We start from the raw sequence: 22500 nt of genomic DNA on the forward strand, positions 1-22500 counted from the left end.
AATAGCAGCGCAAAGGCCCTGGCCTGTGTGAGGGACAGAGGCCGCCCTGCTATGTGGACACCCCGTCCCAGAAGCCTGGCCTCCTCAGCCTTTGTCCTGGGACCCCACAGTGACCGTGTCCTGGCCTCTGGTTTGGCAGGGACAGCATGACATTAGGCTAGCCGGGGCCTCCCAGCAGCTGCCCCCAGGGCTCAGCCCCCACCCCCCCATCGGCCAGGGGGTCCGGGAACCGGGCGTCCACACTGCGTCCGCATATCTCCTTCACAGGCCCCAGCTGGGACCCCACGCGTGCCATGGCCTCTGCCCCGGGGGGCCTGCACTCCCCCAGCTGATGGCACAGGGGGTCCGAACGGTCTGCTGCCCGCCACCCCGAGCGTCTCAGGGACTCCGAGTGTCGGCTCAGACGTTCAGACGTGTCCTCTGCTGGTGTCTGTGGGGCAGCCACTGACCATCTGGCCACCAGCTCGAGACCCAGAGCCCATCCTGCTGGGCTCGGCCCCTGTCCGGCCTGACAGTACAGTGATGGTGACCTGTGGTTCACTCGAACCCAGGACCACACGGGACAGAGAGGAACGCAGTTTCTCTGCCTGCCTCCTGTGGGGTTCTGCATGGAAGAGAAACATCTCTTAAGGTGCCTTCTCAGAGAGCCGGCCAGGCAGAGGCCCTGAGAGAGGCCGGTGTCCCCCCCCCCCCCCCCCCCCCGTGACCTGTCCTTGGATAGAGGCGCCACACCTCTGTCTCCATGGCACCACCACACAGAACTTGAGCCCGGACACCATGTGGGAGGTACCATAACACGGGGGGAAGCTCTGACGCTGGCGTGTCTTCGGCCCTCTCCGTGTGAGTGAACCCAAGTGGCTTGGAGCCGTGAAATCACACGTCGGCAAGGCCCCCATCCTACCAGACAAGTGACTACTATTGGAACTATTGGAAAGGAAGCAGGAGCTGGGGAGGCGGCTCCGTGGATAAAGTTCAGGGCCGCCTGTGTGAGGTCCTGGTTTGCTCCCAGGCTCCACGGCTGCCAGAGGCCCTGCTCTCTCACAAAAGTAAATAAATAGTGTTAATGTCTCAGAACAGAAACAAGATCACAACAGGACAGTCTGACTGAGCTCGCAAAGGAAAACAAAAATTAAGACGCGCTGTGAGCCCTGCCCTGGCTCTACCGGCAAAGCGCCTCTGTGGGACCCGAGGGGCGTTGGGGGGGGGTCCAGAACGGGCCGTTCAGTGATGAGCCCCCCACCCCCGCCCCACTCCTCTTCAGGGGCTGCTATGTTACGTTTGAAGGGGAGTGTGGCCCAGGAGGTGGTGTCGTGGATAAAGAACTGCGCTCTGGGTGGTGCACGGTTAAGCACACACACTACTAAGCGCAAGGACCCATAACAAGGATTCGGGTTCAAATCCCGGGCTCCCCACCTGCAGGGGGGACGCTTCACAAGTGGCGAAGCAGGTCTGCAGATGTCTCTTTTTCTCTCCTCCTCTCTATCCCCCCTCTCCTCTCAATTCTTCTCTGTCGTATCCAGTAAAATGGAAAAAATGGCCACCGGGAGCGAGCAGTGGATTCATAGCGCTGTCCCTGAGCCCCAGTGATGACCCTGGAGGCAGAAAGGGGGTGCTCTGAAGCAGGGGTTGTGTTCAGTCCCCGGCATCACACGTGCCCAGTGACGCTCCGATTCTCTCCTCTCTCTGTCTCTCCAACTGGGAGCAAGCCGCCCGGCTGGGGTCTGCTTGGCTCATGAGCTCAGTGTTTCTGTACATGGGGAGCAGCCCAGGGCCCAACACACACCTGGAAAAGGCCCGCAGCCGTCAGTGAACTCACTGACTCACTCTTCCAACCTGAGCGCTGAGAAACTCCGGCTACTGCTGGGACTAGAACCTGGAGGCATGCAATTCCTGTGCACAGTGTGTGTGTGTGAGAGAGTGTAAGTATGTGATAGAATGTATGTGTGTGTGAGACAGTGTGTGTGTGAGAGTGTGTGTGAGAGAGAGTGTGTGTGTGAGAGTGTGTGTGTGTGAGAGAGAGTGTGTGTGTGAGAGAGTGTGTGAGAGAGAGTGTGTGTGAGAGAGAGTCTGTGTGAGAGAGTGTGTGAGAGAGAGTATAAGTATGTGATAGAATGTATGTGTGTGAGAGAGACAGTGTATGTGATAGAATGTATGAGTGTGTGTGTAAGTGTGTGATAGAATGTGTGTGTGTGAGAGAGAGTGTGTGTGTGTGTGAGAGTGTAAGTATGTGATAGAATGTATGTGTGTGTGAGAGAGACAGAGTGTGTGTGTGAGAGAGAGAGTATAGTATGTGATAGAATGTAAGTGTGTGTGTGTGAGAGAGAGAGAGAGAGTGAGTGTGTGTGTGTGTGTGCCCAGATGGGCCTGAAACTTTTCTTGAAAGACATGAGAAGCCAGCTCAAACTTACCCAAGTCCTCAGGCTCCGCTCGAGAGCTTGGGGACTCAGCGACCACCACGGGCGGGCGGCTCCCACAGAGCTCACTGGGAGAGACCCTGCTGGCTGTGTGCTCCAGCCCTGACGGGGCGCGTGAGCACTGCAGCACTGGGGGAGCTGCAGGGCTGCCGTGCCTCTCGTGAGGGCCGTCCAGAGCAGGGCGTCTCACTCGTCCTGACGTCTGAGGACATCCGCTGACTCATGGTAACAGCCGCACTCGGCCAGGTGTACCCACTACCTGGACGGTTGCTTATTTATTTTAACTTGATAAGATGGAGAGAGATTGAGAGGAGAGCAGTGATAGAGAAGGAGAGAGACAGAGAGACACCTGCAGCCCTGTTTCACCCCTGGTCAGCTTCCTCCCTCCCGCATAAATGGGGAGTGGGAGCTTGAACCCGGGTCCTCACACAGGGCAACATGTGTGCTTAAGAAGGTGCACCACGGCCCAGCTCCCAGTTCCTTTTTATTTTTTACCACCCCCTGTTGAGCCCCGTCTAGTGGTGCAGCCCTGGGGGCCAGCCCCCACCCTATGCCCCATGCCCATGTGCGCTCACCCCGGCAGTTCCCGCGGTAGGCCACGTCCAGCTGTGGGTCCTTACACTTGGCACGCTGGAACTCACATCGGGACAGGAAGGTGCGGCCGTCCGAAGCACACAGTGGCCTCTGGGGGGCGCCCCCACAGTCCTGGCTGCAGTCCTTGTCCCGGTCTTGGTCCACTCGGAGAAACTGGGTGGGGAGGACAAGAAGGTGGACTCAGGGCAGGGGGCCTGCAGACTGGATGTGCCTGGGGGCCACCGTGGACCACAAGTGACCCTCACTCAGGCCCACTTCACCCGGAGAGACAGACCCCTGTGTGGAGTCGGGGGCCACAAACACCCGCTTGTGCCCATGTGAACCCCCACACCCCATCAGCCGCCCCCTTGTCTGCCGGCAGAAAAGAGAGAGCAGCCCGCACACCTTCCCCAGGCGGCACCAGGCTCCGGCAGGGACCTCGCACAAGACTCCAGAATGTTCCCCAGGGGGCAAGAACCATGGCAAATGGGTCTCCCCGTCCCCTTCCTATTTTTTTTTTGTTGTTGTTGTTGGGGAGGTTAATGATTTATAGTCAACAGTGCATGTAGTTGTTGGTCCATGTGTAAAACTCTCTCTCAGGTCCTCCTCCGCCATCACGCACCAGGACGTGAAAATCCCCCCCACACACACACACACACAGAGTCCCCTTACTTTGGTGTCCAGGTTCTGACCCACCACCTGGTCCTCACAGCCACCAAGCACCGTCTGCCCACCCCCAGGCACCACAGGGCACCCCGAAACAGCAGACCCCATCAGCCATGCGTGGGGAGACCTGCCCCGGGCCACACCCCTGCTGAGCAGCTGTGATGGTACCCCAGCTGTGATGGTACCCCAGCTGTGATGGTACCCCAGTCTTTATCATGTGTGGGCCCCCCCAACCCCCACTCCCTGGGATCTCGGCCTCCTCTGTCCTTGCACCTGTGCACACACAGCCCAGCTGGCTGGGAAGGAGAGAGGAGGAGTTCCCGGAGCACTGAGGGTTTTGGAGAGGCAAGACGTGCCCCCTCAGCTGGCCGGTGTGTCTGCAGCGAGCAGGCAGTGAGCATGCAGTGACCAGATGTCCACGCTCTTCTCTCTCACACGTAGGCAGATACACGGCTCTTGTTTCAGAAAGGACAGAGGCAGCTTTACCAGTGGATTTGTGGGTCCAGGTTCAAGCCCCAGATCTATGGACTTTGGAGCACCATGTCGACATCTCCCTCTCCCTCTCCCTCTCCCTCTCCCTCTCCCTCTCCCTCTCCCTCTCCCTCTCCCTCTCCCTCTCCCTCTCCCTCTCCCTCTCTCTCTCTCCACCTCTCTTTCTCTCCCAATGAAGCAGTGAGACAGCCAGCCCAGTGGGGAGCAAGACCGGTGCCACAGTGAGAACAGAAACAACCACGGCAGGACCACTCACCTGGACAGGACAGTGCGCTGCACTGATTGATACGGGCAACATCCAGGCTTGAGTCAGGCCCCCACTGCACCGGAGGAAGCTCCCATGGGTGCTATGTTCTCTCTTTCTATTTATCTCCCTCTATCCCCTTTTTCTGCCTGAAAACTTAGCTCAAGGTGGCTGACAAACAGAAAGAGGTGAGAGCTGAGCATGATGTCGGAAAGCTTTCCCTTGCAGCTGGAGTCAGATCCAATCCCTGGGGACACCCGAGGGTGTAAGATGGCTTCCAGCTGCTATGTGGGGGGCAAGCTGTCACCCAGAGGTAGGGGGACAGAAGGGAAGTGGTCACAGGCAGCGCTGAGTGGATGGGACTGCGGAGTACCAGAGGTAAATTGAGCACCTGAAGAAGAAGATTCTGGAAGGGAGTGAGAGGCCAGCCCAGGCAGGGGAGTCATGGGGTGGGAGGAGCAGGGGGCTCTGACAGGGACCAGAGGTGGAGACAGGGGAGTCTGAAGAGGGTCCCCACCCAGGACATGTCTGAGGCCTGAGTACCAGGCCCACCTGGTGGAGAAAGGGGGTTCCCATGTCTTGCTGGTCTCTGGCCAGGACCCTGCCTCTCTAGGTGGTGAGCAGGTGTGGTGCCCAGCCTGGAGGCTGCCTCTGGGAATCATGAAGCAGATGGCTGGGGAGGGGGGTGGGCAGGGGGTGAGCCAGGGCTTCCCTGGTCAGCAAACTGTGCGCAGGAGGAGAGCTTAATGCCCACCCCCTTACTCCTCCCCACCTCTGTGTGCCAGGCGCTCAAAGAAGGACACAGGGCCGCCCTCCCCCGCCCCTGCAGTGACGTCCCCAGGCCCACAGCCAAGAGTTTCTCTTCTGAGGCTCCTGCTCATTTGAAAGCATTTAGAACAAATTGCCCGAAATTACCCGTTACAGAGGTTCCTGTGACCTACGGTGCAAGACCAGGGGCGGGTTCTGAGCGCTGAGACTCGGAGAGCTGCTTCTGAGCCCAGCACGTGGGGTGGGGTGCGGCAGAGGTGCAGGAGTGGAGATGGGCCAGGCTGGCTCCCACGGACGGGAGGACACGCTCAGGGAGGTGTCCCCAGATGGTCTGCCCATACCCACTGCACACAGCCCCACTCCACCCCCAGAAGAATCAAAGCCCCCTGCCCCCCTCCCCCAACGAAAGCTCAGAGGAGGAACCCCCCCCCCAGAGCCAGGGGTCACTAGTCTGTAGCCCAGTCCAGCAAGAGCTGAGCCTGGGGGTGTCACTGCTGTTACTGTCTCTGCAGCCCCCCAGTCTCAGTGCCTTGGTCACAGCACAAGGCCAGTGAGGTCACTCAGGGGGGACAGTTAGCAGGTAGCCAGGCCACCCTGGCCATGCACATGACCAGGCCACACCAGCTCAGAGAACCAGGCCGCACCAGCCGTGCAGAGAACCAGGCCATAGCAGACCATGGCTACTTGGTGGGCCCCAGGCTTTGCTGGTTGGTCAGTGACAGAGGATGTGGCCAGACAGCCCTGTGCTGTTCTCTGACTTCAGAGCTGGTGGGACCTGTCCCCTGCCTGGGGCTTACAGGCTGGGTGGCTAGGCTGGCATATGGGGGTTCCACAGGGTATGCCCCCTGAGGATGCAGTCCACATCAGAGATCACCCCTGGGGGCCACAGCCCCTGAGAGCCAGCCCAGCAGCCCCACAGCCTGGAGGTGGCTGCCCTGGAGTGCTTAGCAGTGAAAGTTCCGGGGCCAGGGGTGAGGGCCATACAGAGCACATAGGCCTGTCCTGGAGGCCTGTCCTCAGTGGAGAGCCTTGCTCAGGTCCCACAGAAGGTGACCAGAGGATGACGGGGGTCTCTGGGCCTTGAACAGGCAAGTCAGTTCTCCACTAGGCTGAGCTGTCTCCCCGGCCCTATGGTGATTCTTTGGAAAAGACAGAAGGTAGCTGTGGTCTCTATGCACGATGGAATACTACTCAGCTATGAAGAAGGATGATGTCTCCTCCTTCACTTCATCTTGGATGGAGCTTGAAGGCATCCTGTGAAGTGAGGTCAGCCAGCAAGAGAAGGATGAAGATGGGATGGTCTCACTCATGGACAGAAGTGGAGAAGTAAGAACAGAAGGGGTAGCACAAAGCAGAACTTGGACTGGGTTTGATGGATTGCACCAAAGTAAAGGACTCGGGTAGGGGAGGGGGGTCTTTCAGGTCCTGGTGCTGATGGTGGAGGAGGACCAGGGCTGTGGGGGGGGGGTTGCAGACACCTTTCATGGCAAGATAGGAAATTGTACCCCTGTGCCAACAAGTGTCCTGCAAACCAAGATACCCCCGATAAAAAAATAATGAAAAAAAAGATAACACAGCCAATTTCTTTTGGATGATGAGGACATGTCTGTTGTATTGATGTCCTTAACCTTGCATCTTTGTGATATTTTTATATCAACAGTTTGGTATTTTTTAAAAATACCAAATTTCCACAGGGTCAAGCTCAGGAGCCCTGGGGTCACCCTGGATGTGGCCAGCTTCCCTGGGGGTGGGGTCCTGGAACCCCCTGCTCCTGGGGCAGGTTTTTCTCACGTGCCAACCAGCCACGACATCTCAGATCCCAGGGAAGCCAGCCGGGCCGCAGGGCAGGGAGGACTCAGCTGGGCACGTCAGCACTCTGGGCAGTGGGCCCTGAGCCACCAGCCCCGAGCCCCGCACCTGGAGGAGTCGCCAGGTGAGCCAGGTGCGTGCAGGTACCTGCCCTAGGTGCTTCCCCTCCCGCCCAGGGAGTGGTCTCTGAGGAGAAGGGCAGCCTACAGCCAGGAGTGGGCAGGAAGGGCTCCCAGCAGAGGACAAGCCCCTTGGGGTGGCATGTCCCTCTCTGATGGAACACATCCATCACAGTGCAGGCTGGGGCCTGGGCCCAGGGAGACCCCTCAGCCCTGCTCTCACCTTCTTGTAGCGGGTCCATGGCAAGTCTGGACGGAGCCCAGGAACTTCCGTGCTCCGGGGAGCAGAGCCAGCAGTGCTGTGCTCAGATCACCTCCCAGATGCTCCGGAGGCAAGTCCAAAGCCAGAACTAACAGGCCAGGAAGCAGCTCATCCCAAGGACACAAGCCTTACTGCAGGCAATGCCCCGGGTTCAAACCCCAGCACCACGTGGGAAAACCATAGCACCAGGGGAAACTCTGAAGACAGTGGAGAGATGCTGTGGGTTCTCCCCTCTCTCTGCTTCTCTCCCCTTCCCTGCCTCCCCTCTGTGTGTGTGTTGAGCCGTCCCTCAGGGACAGAGCCCGGGGTGTGGGTGCCCACCGCACCCTGCAGCATCTCTGCAGCACCTCCCCCGAGTGACCCTCCTGAGACGACACTGGCCCCTCATCCCAGCTGTGACATGGTGGTGGCTCAGACAGTGGCACCCTCAAGTCTGGGTCTCCCCACTCCCACCCTGCCAGCCTTTCTGCAGACAGCTGTGCAACTGGGGTATCCGAGGAGGGTTGGATCCGGGGTTCACACCCAGTTCTGCACTGTCAGGACTGATGTCTATGACTCTGAGACAGCGTTGATGCTCTGCCTGAGCTGGGGTAAGAGGCAGCAGAGTCTGAGGGGCCCGTACCCCCAAAGTCTTGCTAAAAATACTCCATGGGGGCTCCCAGCGCTGGTGTGTTGGGTCCTTTACACATTACCATGTAAAGGGCCCAGGTTCGAGCCCCCACTCCCCGCCTTCAGGAGAGTCACTTCATGAGCAGTGGAGCAGAGAGCAGGCAGGAAAGAGGCCACAGGCTGTCAGAGGGTGTGAGAAGGTGGGGGCACAGGGACCCCCACAGGCAGCTCAGCATCCAAAGCAGATGGCTGTACAGAGTCCCCGTCTGCTGACGGTGGAGCAGCGTTGTGGAGTCTCCTTTCTGGAACACTTGGAAGCATGATCCCAGAGCCGCTCTGCTGCCCCCAGCATGTTCAGGGCCCTGGGTTCAGTCCCCAGTGACACACACAGCCTCCCCCGGGCCTCCGAGACCTTGGCTGGGCACTGGACACCGGCACTAAGTCACACGGGGCTGCTCGGACCAGCCAAGTCCGTGAAAATGAATAGATGCCGGAACGCTTTATGTGTTTCCCAGGAGCAGAGTGAGCCCGGAGAAAATTATGGCTTCTAATTCCAGCCTGGGTCAAGGACGTGGGAAGCGTGAGCAGAGGGTGTGCTGAGGGCTGGAAATTTCCGCTCGGCCTTCAGGGAGGAGAGAGCCGGGCAGGGCTCCCCAGGGCACAGGCAGACCCCAAGCCCTGGCCTGAGAGAGCTGTGGAGACAGGTCAGGAACCCCCATGGCCGCCCCCTGGAGCCTGGCCCTCTGCATTCCACTGCTCCCAAAATGCCTAGCTGGAGCCACGAGTTTATCTGAGCTGGTGACCCCAAATGTGCTCAGGACACACACCAGGTGTCCAGGCTGCTGTGGGCTCAGGGATGGACACAGGCCCCAAGCCCCCTCTGCTCTCCTCTGGGGGGCAGCTGGTGCTGGGCCAGGGGGCTGAGCCAAGCTGTGGGGGACAGAGTCCCAGGGTGGCTTGCAGTCTCACTGTGAGTCAGAGGTGTACAAAGCCACCCTAGCCCAGCTGTCCCTCGTGTCAGAACTGCCTCAGGTGGGAAGGCAGACTCCTCCCAAGCTGTGGCTGTCAGGGTCTCCAGGGGCAGTCTGTCCAGAGGAGATGGCTGTCTCTGCTGCACGGGGCCTCAGGAACAGGGGACAGGGGACAGGTGCGAAAGGGACCAAAGATGAAAAATCGTACCCCAGAAAAGCCACCAGCTGGGCAGATATGAGAGTGAGGACAGAAGCATGGCTACCCTGCCCCTTCCTGCATCATCTCTGGGACAGGCATGGGGGGCCTTCCCACACAGATGGACACGCGATCACGTCTAATGGACCCTGTGGCTCTGGCGGGTCTGTTTGTCCACTGCTATGGGAGGGGCCCCATGGGGTCAAGGAATGTTCCAGAACAGACTTCCCAGCTATCTGGGCTGTTCTGAAGGGCCAGGACTCTGGGGAAACAGGGACTGGAGTGCAGGAATGGGCTGCTCTGGGCCCCTGTCTCCATGGATGCACGTGACATGTGTCTCGTTCTGTCTCAGAAAGAGGCTGGGAAGCCTCTATGGGAGGCAACATGCAAACCCTCAGAAAACTAAAGCAGGGCCCACCTGGCAGAGCCCACACCCTACCGCTCGTGAGCCCAGCACTACATGGGAGCACTGCAGATGACCTGGCAGTGCAGTGCTGTGGGTTCTCTCCTCTCTCTCTCCTCTCTCTCCCCCTTTGTCTCTCTCTCCTCTCTCTCCTCTCTCTCTCTCCCCCCCTCCTCTCTCTCTCCCCTCTCTCTCTCCTCTCTCTCCCTGTCTCTCTCTCCTCTCTCTCTCCCTCTGTCTCTCTCTCCTCTCTCTCTCCCTCTGTCTCTCTCCTCTCTCTCTCCCTGTCTCTCTCTCCTCTCCTCTCCTCTTCTCTTCTCTCTCTTCTCTCTCTCTACCTCTGTCTCTCCTCTTCTCTCTTCTTCTTTCTCTCTCTCCCTCTGTGTCTCTCTCTCCTCTCTCTCCCTCTGTCTCTCTCTCCTCTCTCTCTCCCTCTGTCTCTCCTCTCCTCTTCTCTTCTCTTTTCTCCTTCTCTCTCTCTCTCTCTCTCTCTCTCTCTCTCTCGGAATGCCAGCCCTGTGAGGCTGCTTCGCCACAGCTCCTGTCCACACAAGGTCCTGGGGCTGCCCCCTGGAAGCAGCTCATGGCTCAGCAATGATGACCAGTGATGGGTGTTTCTCCAAAGGACACGAAATGGTGGGACCCTACAGCCTGTGTTGCAGGCAGCTCTGCTCGCAGCAGCCCAAACAGGGGTCTACCTAAATCCCCCTCCACAGATGACTGGATACAGAAACAGCGGGAAAGGTGGAATACCACTCTGCCATTAAAAAGACAACACTGTGCCTTTAGGAACAACTGATGGATCTGGAGGTGATGTTTCTGAAGGAACTCAGTCAGGAAATAAAAGAAGGGTGCAGGGCGGTTCCGCTTATGGGGAAATCACTGAAGCACAGAGATGAGCACAGGGCTGCAGATGCGCCCTCCATGCTGACAGACCGAGGGAGGCCAGGGGGCGGGGAGCAGGGAGACGGCTGCTTCACTGCGGTGGCAGCGTCTGGTTCACTGGCCCGAGTGCTCCTGCAGTGTAAACCAGAGCAAACAGATAAAGTTTGGTTTAAGAGAACAAATAAACTGCACATTTAAAGGGTAGATGATGAGAATAAGAGGCTGATGAGAACGCTCAGTGCCGGACAGGAAGGCAGCACAGGGGTTCCTCAGAGAGAACTTTCAAACCCAAGGCTCTGAGGTCCCAGGTTCAATCCCCAGCACCACCATCTGCCAGAGCTGAGCAGGGCTCTAGTCTCTCTATATTTTTCTCTGCATACCTCTCACTAAAATAAAATAAAAGGGGGTGGACAGAGGTGCCCTCAGTTAAGTGCACATACTACAAAGCACAAGGACCTACACAAGGATCCTGGTTCAAACCCCCACTCCCCACCTGCAGGGGGGAAGCTTCACAAGCAGTGAAGCAAGTCTGCAGGTGTCTATCTTTCTCTCTCCCTCTCTGTCTTCCCCTCCTCTCTCCATTTCTCTCTGTCCTATCCAATAAAATGGGAAAAAAATGGCCACAGGAGCAGTGGATTTGTAGTGCTGGCACTGAGCCCCAGTGATAACCCCTAAAGGGAACATAAAATAAAATAAATATCTTTAAAGGCCTGGGGAAACAGCACAATGGTTATAGAAAAAGACTCTCCTGCCTGAAGCTCTAAGGTCCCAGGTTCCATCCCCAGCACCACCACATCACCATCCCCAGCCAGAGCTGAGCAGGGCTCTGGTCTCTCTCTCTCTCTCTCTGTATATTTCTCTCTCATTAAGAAAAAAAATAAAATATTTTTTAGCAGAGGGAAGGCTCAGTGCTGGGAGCCACCCCAGCAAACTGGCAGATGGCCCCCTCCTGAGGGCCTTGGAGGGGCTCATCTGGGGTCCAGGCGCAGCCCCTGCTCCCCCAGCTGGGGTGTCCCCAGGGAGCCCACGTGGGCTGGTTTCTGGCACCTCCTCCATCACTCAAGGCCAAGGCCTTGGCTCCCCAGCATGGAGGTGCAGGTGCGGCCCATGGGGACCGGTGCTGAGAGCCAGGCATCACGTGGGCTCCAAACTGTGAGAAGTGCACTTCCTCCTAGAGACTTCTGGAACCTGCTCGGGCTGGGAGGGGGGAAGGTCAGCGAAAGAGACCTCCAGATACCATCCCCAGCCTCCGCCCCACCTCTGACCCCCAAGGCCACAGCTCCTGCCACCCAGCGGGACACCCCAGCTTCATCTGCCGTCCCACCAGGCTTCCAGAAATGCGTCCCATGGCACAAAAAATACGGCTTGTTTCACATCAGAAAACCACACAGTGACGCGTCCAGGTTCTGTCCGGGATGACTCACACTTTCCAAGGGAGGGAATTCTCCCCACTGTCCAGCCAGCAAGGGTCCAGGAGCAGAGACAGGTCTCTGAGCCACACCACAGCTGGCAGTTGCGGGAGGCCTCTGTGAGGACGTGAGCACTGGGACGGGCCTCGGCGGCTGCCTGTGGCCTATGCTGAAGAGGCTCAGGCGAAGAGCCAAGGCAGACCCTCCGCCCCCCCCCCCCCTTGCCCAAGGACGGAAGCGGCAAGAGAGCAAGGCTGCAGGACCCATGGCCGTCCCCAAGAGCGACGACAATGTGGAGTTCTGAGAGCAGCAGGCCTGTGCTGTGGAGCCTCGGCCCTGCGGAGGGGAGGCAGTGCGCACAGGGGCTGTCTGCAGGAGAAGTTCCCAGAACGACCTCAGCCCCTGGGGTGGGCCTGCTGGGATGGGCACATCTCACCTCCCACGAGGGCTGGGCATCAGAACACAGGACTCTGCCCAGTGGAGTGTGCAGGACCTGGTGCTCCCTGGTGGCTAGGAAGCCCCCTCCCTGGCAGCATCCTACGCTTTCATTGCTCACTCGCGGCTTTAACACAGCACTGCTCCTGAGTATCTGTTACTATGGCGCTGTGCCAGAGTAGCTGCTATGATAGCACTGTGCTAGGGTATCCATTACTAAAGCATTGCTTCTGAGTATCCGTTACTAAAGCATTGCTTCCGAGTATCCATTACTAAAGCATTGCTTCCGAGTATCCGTTACTATAGCATTGCTTCCGAGTATCCGTTACTAAAGCATTGCTTCCGAGTATCCGTTACTATAACATTGCTTCCGAGTATCCGTTACTAAAGCATTGCTTCCGAGTATCCATTACTAAAGCATTGCTTCCGAGTATCCGTTACTATAGCATTGCTTCCGAGTATCCATTACTAAAGCATTGCTTCCGAGTATCCGTTACTATAGCTTTGCTTCCGAGTATCCGTTACTAAAGCATTGCTTCCGAGTATCCGTTACTATAGCATTGCTTCCGAGCACCCGTTACTATAACATTGCTTCCGAGTATCCGTTACTAAAGCATTGCTTCCGAGTATCCATTACTAAAGCATTGCTTCCGAGTATCCATTACTAAAACATTGCTTCTGAGTATCCGTTACTATAACATTGCTTCCGAGTATCCGTTACTAAAGCATTGCTTCCAAGTATCCATTACTAAAGCATTGCTTCCGAGTATCCATTACTATAGCATTGCTTCCGAGCACCCGTTACTATAGCATTGCTTCCGAGCACCCGTTACTAAAGCATTGCTTCTGAGTATCCGTTACTATAGCATTGCTTCCGAGCATCCGTTACTATAGCATTGCTTCCGAGTATCTGTTACTAAAGCATTGCTTCCGAGTATCCATTACTAAAGCATTGCTTCCGAGTATCTGTTACTATAGCATTGCTTCCGAGCACCCGTTACTAAAGCATTGCTTCCGAGTATCCGTTACTAAAGCATTGCTTCCGAGCACCCGTTACTAAAGCATTGCTTCCGAGTATCCGTTACTAAAGCATTGCTTCCGAGTATCTGTTACTAAAGCATTGCTTCCGAGTATCTGTTACTATAGCATTGCTTCCGAGCACCCGTTACTAAAGCATTGCTTCTGAGCATCCGTTACCATAGCATTGCTTCCGAGTATCTGTTACTATAGCATTGTTTCAGAGTATCTATCACTATAGCATTGCTCTGAGCATCCGTTAGCACAGCACTGCTCCAGAGTAGCTGCTAACAGCATCACTCCAGAGTACCTCTTTATACACAGTTCTCCACATTCTTGGCACAACCATGAGCCAGGGCACCTGTTAACACAGACTTGCTCCAGAGTGGGTCACTGCAGCACTGCATCAGTGTGCCTGTTACTGCAGCATTGCCTCTGAGTATCCAGTAACACAGCACTGCGCCAGTGTAGCTGTTACTACAGTATTGATCCGTTGTACTAACACACTCAGAGCCGCTTTGTTAACACAGCACAGCTCCTAGTTACAGATCCCCTCGGAGCACTGTTACCACAGCACAGCTCCAGAGCACCTAGCACAGCACAGCTCCCGAGTCTCTATAGGAGTACTCCAGAACTAGCTCACTTAACAATGGCATTTTTGGTCACTGCCAGGCTGCCTCATTGCCTGGGGCCCTAGCCAAGGAACCCCTAGATTCTGCCATAGACACAATGGGCCTAGACCTCTAACGGACCCCTCTCTGCACCATCGCCGGTCATCTCCCTCAGGAACGTCATCACCAGCCTTCCTGCGGCCTCTCCAGGACCTGCCCTCACTGTAGAGCAGCAATGGCGGGGACCCCCCACTCCCTGAAGGGAGGCCGGTCAGCCTACTCTGCCGCTCCAGGAAGACGGGTCCTGAAATGAGTGCAGCCTAGAATGTTCCCAGCTGTGACCAGGGACTGCGAGCTCAGACTGACAGGGACTCAGAGGTCACACAGGCTCCTGTGCTGAATAGGAATAGACATGGGCCCTGGCTCAGACCAATGGGGTAAATGGTTAATTATATTCATAGATTTTCTTCAAGTTTGGGAGCTACTCTCTGCCCTAATCCAGCTTTCTAGCCCTATTCTTAACTCTGACACCATCTTCCCAGACAATATTTTTAGTCCATCTGCATGTTAGCTATCAAACTCAAGCAAAAATTGCTAAAGTCATTGGCCACATGGAACATGCCTACAATAAACTTCCCAGCTTCTTTCCACCTTAAGGTCCCTATTCTCATCTGCTCTACTCCTACTTTATGGTTCCTGCTTATTAAAAATTTTGTCCTGCTTTATATCTTATTGACTTTTGGACACCAAGTTGCAGACGCTACTATGAATCCATCCTGACCTCCCTGGGCAGAGGACCTTAAAATTGTGTCCTGGAGCCTCCCCTCCCCAGAGTCCTGCTCCACTAGGGACAGACAGACGCAGGCTGGGGGTGTGGATCCACCTGCCAACACCCATGTCCAATAGAGAAGCAATTATAGAAGCCAGACCTCCCACCTTCTCTACCCCAAAAAGAATGTTGGTCCATACTTCTAGAGGAGGAGAAATGCTAGGGGGAAGGTGACCAGAGGGCTCTGAATTCCATTCCATCAGGACCAGGAGCAAGAAGAGGACAAAAGGAAGTATAGCTATTCAGAAGTAACAATAGATGCAGGTGTGACTTAGAAAGGGAGAAGCAGGACCACAGAAAGAAAAGACAAATACATATAAATGTAGATAGTTCTAGAAATAATAGTCAACCCATATCTGTGACCTTGGGAGAACCACCACAGTTTCCAGTTTAGGGGATGGGGACACAGAGCTCCGGTGGTGGGAACGGTGTGAAATTGTACCACTGTTATCTTATGATTTTGCAAATCAATATTAAACCACTAATAACAATTTTTTTAAAATAGTGGTCCAGAATACCTGTCAGCACAACGTTGTGACACAAACAGTGACACAGTGACACAGTGCGCCAGAGAATCGCAGTATTCTCCTATTCTCCAGAACATTGTTACGGTCGTAGTGCTCCCAAGCATCTGTTAATGCAATATTACCACCAAGCATCTGTTAATACAATACTGCTCGAGAGTATCTGTTTTTATGGTGGTAGTGTGGAGTCAAGCACCACTGTCTGGAGAGAACTCCGGAAACCTTTAGATAGCAGGAGTCTTTGCAAGTTCAACCATAAAACGTCTTTAAAAGCTGAAGGCTGCACATAGCAGAGCAGTGGTGCAGGGGGGATCTCCTGTCTGTCTCTCTGACTCTCTATCTCTCTGTGTGTGTGTGTGTGTCAGTTACTTTCTGTCAAAAAGAAAAAGAGAAGAAATGGCCACAGGGAACGGTGGAGTCATGCAGGCACCAAGCCCCAGGCATAACACTGCTGAGAAGGGAGGAACAGAGGGAGGAAGGGAGGAAGGAAGGAAGGAAGGAAGGAAGGAAGGAAGGAAGGGAGGGAGGGAGGGAGCGAGGAAGGAAGGGAGGAAGGAAGGGAGGGAGGGAGCGAGGAAGGAAGGGAGGAAGACAGGCAGGCCGGTGGGAGGGAGGCAGGAGGGGCCTGTGGTGACATGGTGTGAACAGCACACAGCTGCAGCAAACAGACTGGTTTCTGCACCCCAGACAGACAGACAGACAGACAGAGCGTTTACATATGGCCGGAGCTCGGGGAATGCTAGCGGAGCCAACTGTCTGAGCCGTCTCTGGCTGATAATCTCCAATGTCGTTTTCTTCTTGGAGAACACGTGTATTTCTTCACAGCAAAAGCAATTCCAAACACTAACACACCCGGGAGTAAGAACATCCAGCCAGAAATGGCGCTGCCCCTACCGCCTGGGGTTGGCGGGGCGGGGGTGGGGGGTGCTTGGCGGTGACCCTGTCAGCTCAGTGCACTTGTGGGAATGCCTGCAGCTGTCATCGGTGGCGGTGAAGGAGAGACCTCAGACCGAGGCTGGGGGCAGGACCTCTGGGCTAGGTCTCCCTCCGGGGGGTCCCATCCCTGCGCCCTCAGGGGACCCCTCTGATGAGCCCACTTCCTACACTTCCTCTCTGGCTCTGCTCAGAGAAGTGACAGCCAGGACAGAAGCAAATGGAGGTGCGACTCTGTGACACATTTAATCCTCTGTCACAGCAAATGCACTTGTAGACGGACCGGAAGTGAGGCCCGGTCGTGTGGGGGCTGGGGGAGGTGCATCCCCACAAAAGGGGCTCTGGAGCAGAAGCTTCCCTAAACACACATCACCCAGCAGCTGTACCAGCAGCAGAGACGCCCCCGACATCACCTCTGACCTTGCACCCCAACTCCACAGCTGCAGAGAGACTCCACTCCACACTCGCACAGAGACCCCCCTTCCCATCTGCACAGGGACCCCTAATTCACACCTGCAGAGACCTCCCCCCACTTCATACCTGTACAGAGACCCCAACTCCATACCGGTAGAGATCCACGACCTCACTTCTGCACAGAGACCCCAGCATCATACCTGAAACTGCCTGAGCTCTGGCCCTGAGCCCCTGGAAGGCCTCGGGCTTTCATGCCCCCCTATGACTTGGAGGTCCTTGGAGACCTCCTAGCTGTGCAGCTGACTCCTGGCAGGGCTCCCCCAGGCCCCCGTCACATGGGCCCCAACCCTGGGATGCGGCATTCAGGTGTCCAAGCAGGACATCTGCACAGTCCTGACTGGCCTTGCACCCCATGGGTATAAGAGACCCTGGCCGCCATGCCTGCCCAGTGTCCACAGCCCCTCCGTGTGACCCAGGCCCCTAGGTCCCTGTCTGCATCTCAGGTGTGAGGAGTTCTATGTCCCAGCTGCTGCTAAAAGGGTACTTCCACTCCCAGAGACTGGGAAGCCCAGAAGGTTCCAGCAGGAAAGTGAAGAGTTGGTTCAAGACTGCAGCCCAGGCTGATCTGGTCTGCAGGGTCTGCGCCTGGGCTCGCAGCTGAGTCACCTGCTCGCTGGGCCTGCTGGGGCCCTGCTTGGAGGCCAAGAGAGAAACCACAACAGAGGGGGCTGGAGACAGAACAGAGAGATAAACAGACACGTGCAGATAAGAGAGGTTGAGATAGAAGCAGAGAGTGACAAACACAGGCACAGAGATCAAGAGCGACACAGAGAGGAAGACGGAGATTTAGAGATGGAGACAGAAGCGACAAGTCAGAGACAGAAAGGGAAGAGACAGAGACACAGAGACCGCCCTCTGCACTCCAGGGAGTGTCTGCATGTCTGTCCGGCTTGGGCTGAGGGAGAGGAGTGTGGAGCAGGCAGGACAGAGGTGACCACCAGGGGGAGGTGGGGCAGCAGTGTGGACGGGCCACTGAGTCCCACACATCCCTGAGTCCCTGTGCTTGGACGCGCCCTCACTTCCAGGCAGGACCCCAGCCCAAAGGTCACAGAATATGACCTCAGGTCACAAGGGAGAGTGCAGGCACAGGTCACAGAGGACAGGAGGACACACTGGGGGGGTGTGTCCATACTAAATACCCTGACTTCACTGGACACAGCCCCTGGCAACGCCCTGTCCCCACAGCCATGTGACATCCCAGTGGACTCCTTTTGCTTCTTTTAATTACAGAGAAAGAGAGAGAGGGAGAGGGAGAGAGAGATGGAGAGATGGAGAGAGAGAGGGAGGGCGAGAGAGATGGAGCAAGAGGAGGAGGAGAGATGAGGGGCCTCGTGTCCAAAGCTTCCTCTGTGCAGCTGCTCCCAAGAGGTGTCAGGAGCTCGACCTTGGCCACACACACGGCAAAATGTGCACTTTTCTAGGTGGGCATCACCCAGCCCTGATCCCCAGTGTGACCTCCACTGCCATTACTGCTCTGGGCCAAATCCACCACACAACAAGCTGGTGAGACCTCCCAGAAGAGGAGGCCCAAAGATGACACTCCCTTAACAGATGAGTGTCCCCACTAGGACCCAGAGGGATAGACACCTTGGCAGAAAAGAGGCGGCCTCCCTCCACCCCAGGGCCCCTTGCCAGAGAGCGGCAAGGGGCTCTGTGAGCTGCCGGTGTGTTAGAATGGAAGTCTCCAGAAGGAGGGGCTGAGCCCTGTGCACACCTGTCCCTGGCAGAGTGGGAGAGGAGAGGTGCCAGGAGCACCCAGGGATGGTGACTCCAGCCACATGAGCTCAGGCCGGACTGGAAGCTGTGGCAGCGCCAGCGCAGAGGAAAAGCAGCCCGGTGGGCATCTGCAGGAGGGTGTGTCCATTCAGGCCAGAGCTGGGCTGGCTTCCCTGTCCCCGAGGGGCTGAGAACAGTCCCAACCTGCACAGCTAGGTGGGGCTGCAGCATCTGAATGACCCACCCAGACACGTGGCAAAGCCAGACACGACACAGCCTGCACACAGCGCCAACTTGTAGACCCACTAGACGCGTGACAAATCCAGACATGACACAACCTGCACACAGCGCCAACTTGTAGACCCACTAGATGCGTGACAAAGCCAGACACGACACAACCTGCACACAGCGCCAACTTGTAGACCCACCAGACGCGTGACAAAGCCCAGGCACGACACAGCCTGCACAAAGCGCCAACTTGTAGACCCACTAGACGCGTGACAAAGCCAGACACGACACAGCCTGCACACAGCGCCAACTTGTAGACCCACTAAACACGTGACAAAGCCAGACACGACACAACCTGCACACAGCGCCAACTTGTAGACCCACTAGATGCATGACAAAGCCCAGGCACAACACAGCCTGCGCACAGCACTAACTTGTAGACCCACTAGACGCATGGCAAAGCCCAGGCATGATCTGCATACAGGATGACAGCTGAACTACACAGACACACACAGACACTGCAAACCTAGGCTACCCACAGACGCACGGTGACGTCTGGGCTACACACACACACACACACACACACACACACACTGACACCTGAACTACACACAGACAGTGTGACATGTGGGCTACACAGACACACGGTGACATCTGGGCTACACACACACAGTGTAACATCTGGACTACTACACATGTGGGTTACACAGACACACGGTGACATCTGGGCTACATAGACACAGTGTGACACCTGGACTACAGACACACACTATGACATCTGAAGTACATACACTGTGACGTGTGGACCACACAGACACAGACACACACACACACTGTGACATGTGGACCACACAGACACACACACACACACTGTGACGTGTGGACCACACAGACACACACACACTGTGACGTGTGGACCACACAGACACACACACACTGTGACGTGTGGACCACACAGATACTAGTATCGAACTTGCACACAGATACAGCAAATTCTAGACTGTCCACACCGCCAAATCTGAACGACCCAGCTAGACAGCGCAGAACCTGAACTCTGTACAGACAGACATCCTGCGAAGGCCCAGCTGGACACTGGCCCCCAGCAGGGGAAGGGGTCAAGCCCAGGCTTGAGATCATGGGCCACTGACCCATCAGGGGGCGCACCTCTCCATGTCCCAGGCAAGTCTGACCCCACTCACCCCTCACTCAGGGCACAAGTCCGTGCTCAGGACAGGGTCTGTGTGTGCTGACCACAGTGGGGACAGCTGGGTGCTGGGAGTCACACAGGTACCAAGCACAGAGGGTCCCTGCTCTGAGGAAGGCCGGGGCCCTGTGGCCAGCAGAGCCCAGCTTCCTGCAGCCTGGGGATGCCATGCTTGGCTTGGTGGAGGGGGGGAGGGCTGTCGCAGGGGCAGAGTGTCCAGCTGGGGCGTCTCCCAGAGGTGCAGCCACCTTCACAGCCAGCACAGGTCTTCAGGGTAAGGGGACACAGTCCCTGGGGGAAGGCCCCACATGCAAGGGACCAGAGAGACACCAGTGCTTTCAGGCCATGCTGGGACACCACGCCCAGCTTCTCAGAGCCTCCGCTGAGTGGCAGAAGGCAGGACATGGTAGAGGGAAGGCCTTGCGGGCCCCAAGTTGGAGCCTGGGTGCTGCATGTGTGGGCATAGAGCCCCCCCCTGCTTCTTCCAGTCTGTAGATCTCTGAGCAACAACAGTGGCTGTAGTCCTGTACACCTCCCTCCCTGAGAAGATTCCCAGAGCCCAGGCCTGAGGGAGTGAGAGGACATGGTGCCTCTGTCCCCACAGTGAGGGCTCCATGGGGGACGATGGTAGAACAGGGACCTTCCAGAGCAGAACCCTGACACTTGCCTGGTGCCCAGTGTCCTGCACGTGCCGAAGGACAGTGTCCCCTTTCTTTCTGCATATGAGGAAGCAGCCACCCCCCCCCCCCTGCTCTGTGGCCTCACCATCAGGGGGCTGGCAAGGGCCTCAGGCCCAACACCCCTGCCTGGGGCTGTGAGGGGAGCCAGACCCAGCCCCCCCATGTGTGCACCCAGTCCCCACGTGCTCACCCAGCTGACTGACCCTGGGTGAGGCTGCGGGGGGGGGCTTTGACCCTGGACAAGGTGAGATGGGGGAGCTATGACCCTGGACAAGGCTGGGGGGTCTGACCAGCCTTGACAGCTGCAGGGCTGTACTCGGGGTCCGTGTCCTCCCTCAGGCCAGGGCTCGGTCAACTCAGGCCTTGTCCCTTGGTCAAAAAGGCCCATCCAAACCGCACCCAGGGGCTGGGTGCCAGCAGACACACAGACCAGCACTTGAAGCAGTGACAAAACCAAATTCAGGGGCTTCCAAAAGCAGTGGTCAGGGACTGCCCAGGCCCTGACCCCAGGTCACATGGCAGGGGTGTCCTGGGCCTATGCCGCCTTCTCAGGAGCTCACAGGGAAGCCCTCCCCACCATGGAACCCCCACAGAGGGAGGTGACATGGCTTCAGAGAAAGCAAAGCCACCAGTGACATCTTCCAGACGGAACCTGCAGGCCAGCCCGGCCATCGCAGAGGGGAGGAGCCATCACCCAGCAGGTGCACAGGGGTGAGGGAGGTGACCAGGGGAGGGCAAGGCCCCTTGGGAGAGTCCCAAGTCACAGTGACAAACTACCCTTTGGGAAGACCAGGCTGGGTGGGGTGTCGGGCTCCACTGAGAAGCAGGCTTTCCAAGCCCGGCACACAGGTGCCAGTCAGCCTCTTGTGGATGCTGCCATGGGGTGAGCTGGGGAATCACTCACTCCTACAGTGACACCTTCAGCCCAGAACTAATCACCGTCCCCAGCCCTGCCCCAGGCCTGAGTCCAGACAAGTCACCGTCCCCAGCTCTGCCTGGCATAAGCGACCATGGCCGCCCCCAGCCCTGCCCCAGGCCTACACTCCAGGACAAGTGTGTTCTAAGTGTGTCCTGAGTGGGATCCTAAGTGAGTTCATCGTGGGTACTGACTGGATTCTGAGTGGGAAGATGGAGACTTGCCCTGCCTCTGTTGTAGGCACCCCTTTCACGGTGAATAAGACACCATGGCCTGGTGGATTAGGATTATGGATTAGGCTTGGGGGGTGCTCTGACCCTGGGTAAGTCTGGGGGGGCTCTGACCCTTGGCAAGGCTGGCTGGGGGAGGGCTCTGACCTTGGGTGAGGCTGGGGGCTTTGACCCTGAGTGAGGCTGGGGGGGGGGCTCTGACCCTGGGTGAGGCTAGGGGGGCTCTGACCCTGGGTGATGCTGGGGGGGGCTCTGACTGGAGTCACACTGCACCCCACTCACCGACCCTGCCCCAGGCTCAGCGCAGAGGCATGCCCACAGAGTGAAAGACCATGCCCCAACTCAGAATTAAACTCTGGATGCCCAGGCTGGTGGGGAGAAGGGGTGCCCATGTAATGGGGGGTGGGGGCTTCCAATCTCTCCATGGCAGGTGGCAGCTCACCCTGGAGCATGCCAGCCTCTCCAAGCTCCAGACCTTGGGTCCCAGCCCTGAGCCCCGTGGAAGCCCCATCGCCCTCCCTCTCCTCGCCCTCCCTCCACCACCCTAACATGAAGTAAAGAGGCAGCCCAGGGAAGCTGATCAGTGGCAGAAACCCTGGTCACCCCCAAACGACTGACATCACAGGAGTCCCTCCCTCATGCGACTCAGAGCACAGAGTCTTCAAGGCACAGTGTTCTGGGGGCAGTGCAGTAAAGAGGGGTGCCCCCAGCTACAGTGCTCCCGGCACAGGGGACCCCCATCCGGAATAGCTGGCCTCACTGTCTCTGCTCTCACCCACAAAGGACAAGAGGCAGGAAGCCAAGTGTCAAAGCAGAGAACAGACTTGGGGGTGGGACTCAGGGACAAGCGAGCCCGGGACCAAATGCCTGTGTGTGCACGTGT

At 57.0% G+C, this 22500-nt stretch overlaps 1 protein-coding gene across 2 annotated transcripts in view; it reads right to left on the bottom strand.

Moving 5' to 3' along the window:
* The window catches only part of SMOC2 (SPARC related modular calcium binding 2), a 53731-nt gene that overhangs the window by 29111 nt on the left and 2120 nt on the right, over window positions 1–22500 (bottom strand). For both annotated transcript variants that reach the window (XM_060205172.1, XM_060205173.1), the window contains exon 2: window positions 2990–3161. In XM_060205172.1, the coding sequence (XP_060061155.1) occupies window positions 2990–3161 (172 nt within the window). The remainder of the gene's footprint in view (window positions 1–2989; window positions 3162–22500) is intronic.

This window comes from Erinaceus europaeus, chromosome 13, assembly GCF_950295315.1.
Source record: "Erinaceus europaeus chromosome 13, mEriEur2.1, whole genome shotgun sequence".
Lineage (NCBI taxonomy): Eukaryota > Metazoa > Chordata > Mammalia > Eulipotyphla > Erinaceidae > Erinaceus > Erinaceus europaeus.